Raw genomic sequence first — 12,531 nt, 5'->3', positions numbered from 1 at the left:
TCCTAAAACAAATTGAATGTATGCATGTGCAATGAGATACTCTTTTCTATTACCATGCATGCATATTACCTCCACTTCCTGACTTTTTGTATGTAGTATTGTGAATTTATATCAAATTTTTATACTAACATTCATTACTATAGTTTGCTTGTAACTTGAATTTTAGATAATTATGGTTGCTTAGTTACTAATTAGTTAATTTATATTAAAGGGTTTTCAAGTGATTAAATGTTATAGGAGGTAGTATAAAAGGAGGGAATTTGTTTTTTATTGTATTTCTGATGAAGTCCTGTATGTAGGTGGACGAAAACACGGTTGTTTTGTTTGAAGCGTTAAAACAAGATTAAATGTTGCTGTCTTATTCACTTCGAGGAGCTGTGGTTACTGGATTCCTGTGTGCTTTGGTGATTTTTGGTATACTAAATTGTTACACCATGGCTATTTGTTCTCCCTCACTCCACGTTTTCATAGTGCTTTAAAACATGGAAGCTATTTTCTTAATATTATATTGTGTCAAATCAGGAGTAACAGTCACAGGTTGTAAGTTTTCCTAAAACAAATTGAATTTATGCATGTGCAATGAGATACTCTTTTCTATTACCATGCATGCATATTACCTCCACTTCCTGATTTTTACTAATTTTATACTTACACACTAGACATAACTTGACAAGGGAAATCAGACTTCCAGAGTCTAACAGGGTCTGCATCTTCCTTCCTTCTAGAAGTACAGAACATTTTTCATAGTCACACAGAGCTGACTCAGTTGTCATAGCCACAGTCCTATAAAACTGTATAAAAACTCCTTCTAATGTATAAATTTCATTTTTTTACATTTCCAATAGCAGCATTTTCTTCAGTATTATCAGTATAGGACTTCAAATGTGACCATCCCTTTATATTCATAAAAAATTAACATGAAGTGCATAGAGTGCAGTGATTTTGCTCGAATATCAGGAAAAAAAGAAACTTGTAAAAGTGCTTCTCTAGCTGCAAGAGGGGTATGTAACAGTTGTTACGCACACACCCTAGAAACTGTTATGATTGGGTATTGTGCTAGGAACTCTTCTTGCCTCTCAACTGTTCTCACGTATTTTACTCTGTCACTAAGGATTACAGTCAGAAAAAATGTCAGAAATACAGTTTTGCTCTTCTTATTGTTCAGAAAATGTATATTGATGCAAAACCTGTTGTTCCATTAACATATAAAAATGTCTGTGATTTTCATCCTTTGACTCCATCCCCATTCTTAAGGAAATAAGCTGATAGTTCTGCTGCTGTTTGTAACTGCTTTACCATTGTTCAAAGCTGGTAAAATATTTAGTTCTTTTTTTCTGTAACTGGTAGTACATGAGGTAGATAAGACTCCATGCACTACAAGGAATTAAGATTGGGTTTCTGATCATAACATATATTCTGTGTTCTCTGTATGGTTGCCAAGATTCACCTGTCGAGTTTCGCTGTCAAGGTGAATTTCCCAGCATCCATGTCTCAAACAGATAGTAAGCCATTTCTGATTGAAGACCCTGTCTTAATCCTCTGTATTACTTGCTAGTTTTGGTTTCATAGAAGAAGGCACGTTTCTTACTACAGTTTTATGATTAGAAACAGGTAATTAATTTCTAAACATTGTGTCATTAACTAATAATGTTCAACTAAAGTTGCTACCTTATTAGAATCCTTGGAATCACTTTTTATTACTTCTTATTTTACTATGCAGAGCTCTTTAAAACTTGTTTACTGCTAAAATTTCCAACATTTTCACTTTACTGTTGTTGTTGGATTCAAACAAAAGCTTTAAAGCAGTCTTTAAATTATGCATATGTGCATTTACCAGTTTATATGTATTAAAAATCCAGTTATGAAATGTTATTATTTGTACCTCAAGGGTTATACTAACCCCAAAAGTTCTTTCTTAAGTTTGTTGTAGTCCATGCACTCAGTCGTATCCATTTCCATACACATCGTCTGTCAGCAGGGGTAACAGGATTTTTGTCCCATCTAATAAGCTTCAGTACTTTGTGGTGGCATATAATTCAAATGTGACTAAAGAATCTTCTGGTTAATTTCTTCATAGAGGGCACAGTGTTGGGATTGGAAGCCTTGCTGGAAACCATAATAAGCTGTTTGTAAAGCTGCACCAAGTTTTAGTCAGTCTCTACTCATGACTCCACATGTTTCCCTAGTAATTCCTCCATGGTTGCAGACATCAGTTAATCACATCAGGAACACAATAGTCACAGTATGATATGGTAATTATAGCCGAAAATATGGTTTGTACTTGGCAGCAGAGATACTGCAATGAACTGTAGTTTGGCAAGTTCTGTGGCCAATTGCCCATGCAGACTCCACCAGTGTAACTCAGATAAGACATTGAAAGCAAAATATATGTGAAAACACGTTTATTTAGTAGTCCATAAACCAGAATATCAGCCCAGTACCTTAGTCGTTTCTCAGTGGCAACGTTCAGTCCACACAACCCTTCCAGGAAAAGGCTATTTTCATCACAAGCAAGTTCAAGGCTGCAGACCTCTCAGGCTCAACATTCAATGCAAAGAAGTAGGCACATTCACACGTGGCCCCCAAATGGGCTCTCACTCCACAACTGTAGACTCTTATGTCACATGATAACCCAGTAAAGAACTAAGTTCCTGCTTTATTGCTTTCAGACAACCTTGTTTTATACAATATTACAATTAAGACACTGTTAACTGACAAACTATATAAAAGTTTTACCTAGTCACCTGTTTGTGTGACTGTTTCCACTCACTGCAACACATTTTAGATGCACATTACCACTTTTCAAGGCCTCCCCTCACAGCAGTATGGAGAGAAAATATGGCAAGAAAGGTGTATTTCACATGACTGGAGAATAAGTATTATAGTGCCAGTGTACAAGAACAAAGCGAACATTCACAACTGTGGACAGTTTAGAGGTATCAAACTCCTGTCAAATCCCTTGAAAGTGCTGGAGAGAGTGATTGATAAGTCTATGCTCATAGAAGTAGAAATTAGAATGGGAGTTGAGCAGTTTGGATTCAGATCAAGATGCAGCGTACCTGATTTAATGTTTGCAGTGAGACAGATAGTGAAGAAGAAGCTGGTGAGGAGGAAAAAGTTCAACTGAGCATTCCTAGATTTGGAGAAAGCATATGGGAAGATCCCAAGAAAGCTGATTCCAGCAGACCTGAGATGGTTCAGACTCCCAGCATTATTGGTAGAATTAGTGCACACTGTGTACAAGGACCTCAGTGACACAAGTACAAAAAGTGTTCAGACTCACAGAGGAGTTTCCAGCGGGAATTGAGGTGCATCAGGGTTTAGGTCTCAGCCCTCTGCTGTTCATGCTGGTGATAGACTACATCAGTAAACTGGTTGGAGGAGGCAGCTGAACAAAGTTGTTGTATGCAGATGATGTGGCATTGCAAGCAGACTCTGAACACAAACCACAGAAAATGATAGGGGAATGGAGTGAAAATTTGAAAGCACATAGGATGAAACTGAGTACAGGCAAGATAGTTGTCATGGCAGCAAATGGTGTAATGCAAAGAAGCTGAAAATTAAGATGGAAGTGAAAATAGCCAAACAGGTTAACAGCTTCAAATATCTGAAAGGCATGGTTGAGGAGAAGTGAAATTTGAATGAGGAGATCAGAGATTGAATCAGAGGGGCTGGAGCCATCTGACAAAGTGTGAGGGAGGGTGTGTGACAGAACAAAGCCAAAGAAGCTGAAAAGTAAGGTGCACAAAATAATGATGTGACCAGTATTTCTGTGTGGTACAGAAACCTGGGCAGTGAAGGGAGAGCAGATGAGGAAGCTAGAGATGATAGAGATGATGTGCCTGAGACAGGTAATGAGTTGCAGACTGTGGGACAGACAAATAAATGATGGCATCAGAACATAAGCCAGAGTAGCTCCAATTGCAAGAAAGCTCAAAGAGAACATGTTATGTGGTTTGGGCACATGAGCAAAAAGCAAAAGACAGTTTTGTGAATCAGGTTTAGGAGAGACAGAAAAAAGGCAAGAGAAAATGAGGATGCCCTGCAAAAGGGTGGATATAATGCATTAAAGAAGACTTGTGACAGTCAAACTGAAGGTAGGAGAGTGACACTGAATCAAGAGAAGTGACAATAGTTGATGCAATACCCCAACCCCCCTGTAGAAAATAAGGAAGAGGGTGGTTGATTATGTTGATGATGTTTTTGTTATTCTTGTTTTTGGCTCAGGAGGAAATATTGGAGAATGTCTTCCAATACCAAAAGAGAATGGAGCATCATTTTAGACAAAGAGGTGATTTAGTGTAATGTTATTTATTATTTGCTTATATTGCAGTATCTTAGTTATAACCACTAGTATAATATGCATATATTTCAGTGGAACAGCTTTGTCACAGTTGTTTGTACAATAACATAAACTCTGTAAATGTATGATGTTTTGCACACCCACATGCAAAATCTACATGTTCATGGTGTACACACAGTACTTATTTGTAGGGAGATAACCAGTTCTGTCTACTTGGATTTCACAGCCACTGCCCCAAAATGCCTGACATATAATGTGGTTCCCATGGCCCTGTGCTGTGTACACTGGCTCAGGCCAAGTTTACCTGGGCCATGGAGGGAGCTTGGATGGCACTGAGGTAGGGGTCCATGGTGGGAGGTGGAAATCTGTGCAGGAGTTGTAGGACTGGAGGGGAATGTGGATGTTTCAGGTAGGGGTCCACAGTGGGAAGGGCGGGAGGCCCCTTGGCAGCATATTGCCCATGTATCACTCTACCACATGCCTCTATCATCTGACATACCCCTGACTTTTTTGCTATACCCATGCTGAGTGCCTTGGTGCATATTAAAATACTATATGGTCTTTGCCAAGCACCTGTTAATATTGCTTTGCTGGACATGGTTGTTTCTCTGCTTGTGCTGCAGGCCAGTGCCTCATTGGGATATTGAGTTGCAGAACTGTTACCACTGTCCAAGACCACAATGCATGTTTTTGACCATGCCAGTTACATCATGTCCACTGGGCCACAATACCACACACACACCCATGTCTATGATCACATCAGTTGTCCACTGGGCCACAATTCCACACCCTTCCATGGCATATTATATCCAACATCCTCATCTTACTACTATAACCTCAACCCCACCCCATCCCTGGTCATGAGGACATTTACACTATACACCTCACACACACATTATATATTAAGATTAAGTGAGTTTATATACATAGGCAGAACTATCAGATCTGGCATAGTAAAATATCTAGATACTAGTATGACTGGCCCTCAAAAACATTCATGGTACTGATGTCTTTTTTATGTCTTTCCCTCTGCCTCTTCATCCCTTTGTTGCTGTCCTTCTTATTTATATTTTATTTCATGTTTGTTGTTTTATTTTCATCCACTCATATTAACATTTTCTGCAGTATCTGCCATGTTTATGCCAGTGATGCAGCACCAGTTTCTGCCAAGCCATCGGAGCTGGCTTTCTCCGACTAGCACACCATCTGTCTTCAAGCCTGCCTCCATTCAAGTGCATACTAACTCACAAAATATTGTTCCCTCCAGTGACATGGAAGTCACATTTTGACACCCAGTGGGAGATGGTGAAGGTAGTGCTGGAAATGGTGAACGGGTAGCATGAAGATCACACTGGCCACCTGGATCCTCATGCAACTTAGAATGTCATCACTGTATGGTACTGCCATCATCATCTCTTCAGCCTGGACCCAGTGGGAAGGGCAGTAACTGTTGGAACTAACATCTTCCTGGGTCTATCCAGGCAGCGTGGTATCAGGAGCGGAGCCCCAAGTTATCCCCCCCTCAATTTTATGTCCTTTCCTTGTGTGTTACCTCCCACCTCTGTCTGTTGTCCAGTCCTCCCCATCAGCTTTTCCCCCCTCCCTCTCTTTCTCTCTCTCTCTCTCTGTTAATAGTTCTATTGTCAAACTGACCCACTTTGAGCCAGCACCTCCAGTTTTGATCTTTATGGTTTTTGTTTGTTTGTGTGCCCCTTCTTCCATATCTCTACACTCTTTCCATTTCTGGCCTTCCTCTTACATCCTTCCCTATCTACCCTTCTTAAAAAAAGAAAATGGATGCCTGTCCCACAAAAAAAGCATACATTTCCCCTACCTTCCCTTTGTTCTTGTGTATATTCCACTGCTTGTTCTTCGCTCTTTTCTTACTTTCCTAGACATCCATTTCTTCCCATTTAGAACAGTAAAACCATATATAAGCACTGCAGGAAATCACTTACTGTGGCTTCCAGCCATACATGTGGCATTAAGAAGTAGCACATGTGCACGCACTTAGATGCATGAATGCTACTTGCTCGCCACTGGACTTCATGACATCCCTAGCAATAGTTGTTGAGAGCCACTCTCTCACCACCAAGCTTGTCATTTCTGTCAGTACGTTTCTTAATTAGTTGAGATTTCTGCTAATTAAGTGATAATTACCTTCAGGCTGCATCAGCCATGTCAGCTTCTCAGTAGTAGCATTTGTGCGATCACAGAAGACATGTTTGTAAATCCCATGGAGTGTGTAGAACTGGCTTACCTAGACTTAAGTAAAACATATGATATTTTACAACAAAAAAGTAAATAAATTTGCATCAGAACTTGTCCCAGCATAGCAATTTTGGTAAAATGTTGATTGGAGAACCAAGCTTGTAGTATAATAATAAATGTAATTACTGTGAACAAGAGATATTTACTGCACATATTCACTTATTCTAATGTCTTTTTAGAGACTTTACAGAAAATTTGGATGGAAAATGTGACTGGGGGAAGTAGGAACATAGTAGAGAGCACAGAAGATGGGAGTAGAAAGAATAAGCAGTGAGGTAGTAAATGTAAAGGAACGTTCATTGATAAGACAATTTAGACTGACTGTAAGGGGAATAATTAATGTACATGAGTAACAACATAAAAGTTAAAATGAAGAGGAAATAGTAACACCAGAAGAGGGAGAAAATATGTGAGTGGCTATGTCAGAAAACCTTAAAGTAAACAAGCAATACAAGACTATAGTAAAGGTGGTTTGGGGAACATAGTTGCACAGGAAGATATATCATTTGTAACATACTGGAAATGTTATCTTTGCACAAAAAAGTGCAGCACTGCAAATTCTGTTTGTTCAAGGACATGGATAGAAGTGAAGCAGTTCAAAGAATAGGCAATGGAAATGTTACATGATCTGCAGTGGAAGTCAGGTGAAGAAAGATCAAACGTATTTACTAGAGGTCATATAAAGAAAGATAAAACATGTACAGCTTCATTGAATGGAATAAGACAGAGAATATGTACAGAATGCTTGAGCACACCAAGGGCATCAGCAGTGTCTAATGGAGCAGCATCTTTCAGAGTCGGAGATGTACAATGATAAGAAGTCTAAGTCTGAAAATAGAGTGACCAGCTTGCAGGTAGTTTGAGAAAACATGTTTCATAAAACAAGATGGTGAGTCCAGCTAGCAAGGTTGTTTTGCAGTAGTAGTGGCATAAACACTGTGAGGGAATTCAAGAAGGCAAAAGAAAGATAAAATACATATTTATACAGGGATTGTGAAGGATTTAGTTGATGGTTTTACTTAACTGATAATTTGCTTAACTGTTCAAGAAATAGACAGATGGGTCCTCCTATTCCAAAATGAAGCACTCAGGGCTAAGATGACACACTGAGATCACTAACATTCATCAGATGCCTGCAACTCATTTGCAGCATATTTCCCAAGCATAACTTTTTTGCAGAATTGAGGGGAAGGTGTGTTGAGTAGTTCATTTGCCTTGTTATTACATATGGCATGGTTCTGTGTTGTAAATGCCTGTTGTTTGAAAGCCATATATGTAGATTGTGTATATAAAGTGGTACTACTGAGTTATTGTAAAACATATATAAATGTAAATGGTTATGTAATAAAGAGTAATTGAATACAGTGGATGATCTTTTGCAAGAGTGTTTTTGCATTTGTTTCTAATTGTACTATTGAACCATTGTTTTGGGGGAAATTTTTAATTCCTTCCTCACAAAACAGACAAGTGAATATTTAAGCAATAACCCATGCCTGGGTGTGGCTGATGCTGGATTTGTCCACGGTTGCTGTGGTTTGGTCACGAGGGCAAAGCCAAACAAAGACCAATCAGCATGCACATTTTGGAATATTAATGGGGGGTCATTGTATAATTCATTTTAATGTGTAAAGCAGGAACAATAATTCATGGATGTAGTGATAAGTATCATCATAGCAAATGAAAATTAATCTCAACCATTTTAATAGTAATTAGCTGTTGCCATTTGAGTCTGCATAGTCAGTTTTAATACAGTATTTACAAATACTTGTTAGTTACTTTAACTTTACCAGCAGTACTACATGCTATACATCTAGTGTAAAATGTGTTAAGATAGCTCTGTGAAGTTTTCTTAATAAAAATGCATCCTTAGGATTAATAGCATGTAAAACCATGTGTCTTGTTTTCCAGGTAACTGATTACTTCCTTGCATCTCAGTTTACTGCATTTGCCATTAATGGTCCTACTACAGAAGGTAATCTTCCTGTTTTTAATTGGGACCAGTTCAAAGAAGTTACACACAAAGGCCTGCCAAACTCTTACAACTTCAGTTTTGTTACAATGAAACCACTACTGTTTCAACCGTGATGTGTCATTAGAAACAAAGAGCAAAATCAGATCTAAATGTCAATTTGTCTTGATTGTAAATTTTTGATATAATTGCAAATAAAGTTATGTTTTCTTGTCATTCCTCATTCCCAACCATATTGTATATGGTTATAGCATTCTGTTTCTAAATGTACCATGCAAGCAAGATTATCATGTACTTGAACATTTTACTTAAAATGTAATAAAATCCCTTTTCACTAGAAAGATTCAGAGACATCATCCAGACAAATAAATAATTAAGAGAAACTGTGTTTTGGTTATATTAACATGCTAAAGTGACACTAAGGTAATTTGTTTCCTTTTCAAAAGGGAATGGAATTATTTTATCCTACCAAAAGTTTAACTTATCTCTCCAAGACATTGTTGCCTTATTATACCTGTTATTAACCACCCACCTTAAGTATCTGGCATGCCCATTGAACTGTATGAACTTCTGAAGTACTGGGGTGTATTGTAATGATTTTTATCATGTTAAAAGTGACAAAATGTTATGCTAAATGTAGTTTTTCCTTTTCTTCCAAGGAACCAAAAACTGACCCATGTTATAGTTTTCCTACAGGAAATGCAATCAATTTTATAACTTCACCACAGAAACACTCATTCTAACATGTCAACAATTTATTTTTATATATATTCTTAAACATGTTGACATTAAAAAAGTTTTAAGTTAGTTCATAGGTGTGTACTAGGCTAATGGCCCTAGACTTTACAAGCCTAGTCCATAGGATTACCCTGGCATTGTGCCACCCGACATTAGTTCCCAGTCCCTCTATCAAGTAGAGCCACTGGAGTGCTCCCTGGGGTGAATTTTCTGTTTCTCATCCACTCAACAAGATTTCTCTTGAAGAGGGCCGGTGAGGTGCTCTGTTTGACATGTATGGGAAGTCTGTTCCATAGCATGGCAGTCTCTGGGTTATGAACCTGTACCTTCAGTATGTTCTGTTGATTGTGGTAATGAGGTTGAGGTCTCTGGAGTGTGTGGTGCAGAGGGACTGGGATTTCTTTAGATGTAGCATTTCTAACAGAGCTGGGTCAGACGTGGCTTTGTAAGTCAAGTAGAGATTGCCTCTAAGTAGGCGATATGAGACAGAATCATAGTTTTTTGAGTCTGTCCATATAGGACAACTGTTTAAGGCCTAGGATAATCTTTGTGAGGTACTTTTGCACCCTCTCCAGCTGTTGCAGATGTCTAGTGAGGTACATGCCAAATGGGGCATTGTATTCGATGATTGACCGAATGAGGGAAGAGTAGAGGGAGACAATTACTTCTTTCTTCCTGGATGCAAAACCCTTAGTAAATGAGATGTGCCACATAGAAGGACTTTCTGACCACAGTGGCAGTGTGGTGGTCAAAAGAGAGGTTGCTGTTAACCTGTGTTCCCAGATCTCTTATAATGCCTTCTGTGTTCAGTGGACTACCATCAATGTGGTAATTCATGGGAAGCGAGTTTTTCCCAAAGGGGATGATAACACATTTTTTGGCATTGAGCTTAAAGCCATGGTTCTGACACCAGTCGTTGGTCTCAGTGAGGCCTTTCGTCAGGATGTCAGCATTACTAGCTCCCAACTTGCATTCATCAGCGAACATTGTCAGCCAGAGTCCCTTCATGTTGGCCTGGACTTCAAAGTAGATACCAAACAGCAGAGGACCCAGGACCAAACCCTGTGGGACTGCACTCATGACTGGTCAGCAGTCTGACTTGGAGTCAGCTACTTTCACACTGTGGGTTCTATCTGTAAGCCAGTTTGCAATGCACCTAGTGATATAGGGGTTGATGCCTAGCTTAGTGACTTTTTCTATAATTCCTGAGTGGGTAATGGTATCAAAGGCCTTGGCCAGATCAAGGTAGGCTGTATGAAACACCTTGTCTTCATCCACAACTCTGGTGACTGACTCAAAGAAGTTGACCAGGTTGAGAAGGCATGATCTACCCTTCACAAAACCAAACTGTGTGGGATCCAGAGTTTGGAGATTCACTATATCCTTGTTTTTTAGGTCCATGATGATGTGTTCTATAGCTTTGCATTTCAGACTTGTCAGGCTAATGGGGTGATAGTTTCCAGGGTCTGTAGTCACTCTTTCTTTGTGGAGAGGGATGACTGTAGCAGTGCGCCATTTGGTAGGGACAAAGCCTGAGGTGAGGCTGTGATTGAACAAGACACACAGGTGTGGTGCCAGTTTACTCTGTAGTTCATATAGAACTCAACCAGGGATATTGTCGGGTCCCATAGAAGCTGTAATCTTGGCCTTGGACAATGCTGTTTTAACCTGTGCAATAGTAATACTGGGTGCCTGGCAATCTACTGGTATTGTGATTGGTCCTTTGTGGGGGAGAGGGGTAAAGTTGGCACTGAATCTGTCAGCCAGTATATTGGCAATATCTGTTGGCTCAGTATAGGAGGTACCATTGTGCAGTAGCTCAGAGCAAAACTGGATATTGCTGTGGAGATTCTTTACATAACTATGGAAGGGCTTGTGGTTGCCTTTAATATCTGCTGCAATTCTGCTTTCATAGCTAGCTTTAGAGGATTTGATGAGGGATCTCAACATTTTGTTCAGGCTAAGGAAGTTTTTCCAGTCTTGGGACTTCACCTTATTCCACATCAGTTTCTTCCTTCTGTTGTCAAGTTTGTTTATGGCAGGGGACCACCAGACTGGCTTACTTTTTTTGGAGGAGAGCATCTTGGTTCTGTTGGGTATGGCGAGATCCATGCATTTGTGTATGTGTTTGTACAGTGCATTGGTGTATGATTTGGTGGTCATGCAACTATTCTCCATTTGCATGGGTGCTGTGAAATTAGCCACCTCTGTTTTTAGGACCCCAAAGTTAGCTTTGGAGAAGTTTTTCATGGTGGTTACATTTGCAGGGGGGGAGGTGGATTTCCAAGGTGATTAGTTTGTGGTTGGATCTAACCAGGGAGGAGTTGACTACTGGTGTAGAACAATGATCGCCTATGTTAGTAATGACCAGGTCAAGGATGTGCTACCTGTAGTGGGGGTAAGAACAAGCTGGTGCAGGCCATTGGAATTAATGAATTCTAGGAAACATTGGGCAAGTGTATTGGTAGATGAGTAGTTTTCTCAGTTAATGGAGGGGTAGTTGAAGTTGCCCAGTATGAGAGTGTTAGGTTGGACCCTAATATTCTCTAGGGTGCTTACGGACATGAAGTGTGAGTCTTGGGACATGGTTGGGGACCTATAGCAGGCTACGACCTGAATCGCTGTTTTACCTAATGTTAGCTGCACCTGAAGTATCTCTGATGGGTTATGTTGAGCTACCAGCCAAGAGTTGTGTGCATCCTTTATGAATATGGAAACATCACCGCCTTTGGAGCTTCGGTCCTAGTTCTGGGGCCGAAAGGTGTGGAATGAGTTATAGCCTGGTAGTGCAGGGGTGCTTTCTGCTGCTTTGAACCAGGTCTCTGTTACAGCACAAATGTCTATTTCTCCATTTTAAGGAGTGCTTTGAGCAAGTACATTTTGAGATTTAGACTTCTAGCATTGAGCATCATGACCCTCAGATTGCATTTGTTTGTAGCTGCTACTGTGGTAATTTGGTCTTTGGAACACAGCCTATAAAAGGCACTATAGGTGTGGGAAGACTTAATAAAAAGGTGACATTAGTCAACAAATCCCTGACTCATATCAGAGGTGTGTAAGTTACATTCGTAAGGTAGTCAGTAATGATTATTAGTTATTTGCAGAGTGATATAACTGGTTGCAGATTTTTTTTACTTATCAGTAACTGCAATAGAATAAGTGTGAATTTTTATATTAATTTCATAAGCGTTGTCACTTTTATTCAGTATACTGATTCAAAGGGGTCTATATTTGAACACCGAACATTTGA

The 12,531-nt window shown here is 39.5% G+C and overlaps 1 protein-coding gene across 2 annotated transcripts in view; it reads left to right on the top strand.

Annotated features, from left to right (window-relative positions):
• PLBD1 (phospholipase B domain containing 1) overlaps nucleotides 1-8,926 on the top strand; it is a 1,215,938-nt gene extending 1,207,012 nt beyond the window's left edge. For both annotated transcript variants that reach the window (XM_044073961.1, XM_044073969.1), the window contains one exon: nucleotides 8,483-8,926. In XM_044073961.1, coding sequence (XP_043929896.1) covers nucleotides 8,483-8,659 — 177 coding nt within the window. In that variant the 3' untranslated portion in view covers nucleotides 8,660-8,926. The remainder of the gene's footprint in view (nucleotides 1-8,482) is intronic.
• Nucleotides 8,927-12,531: the final 3,605 nt, after the last annotated feature.

Source organism: Protopterus annectens, chromosome 1.part1 (genome assembly GCF_019279795.1).
Source record: "Protopterus annectens isolate FY-2018-M chromosome 1.part1, PAN1.0, whole genome shotgun sequence".
NCBI lineage: Eukaryota > Metazoa > Chordata > Ceratodontiformes > Protopteridae > Protopterus > Protopterus annectens.
The sequence above is the reverse complement of the archived record's forward strand: the minus strand, read 5'-3'. Positions and strand labels throughout refer to the sequence as shown.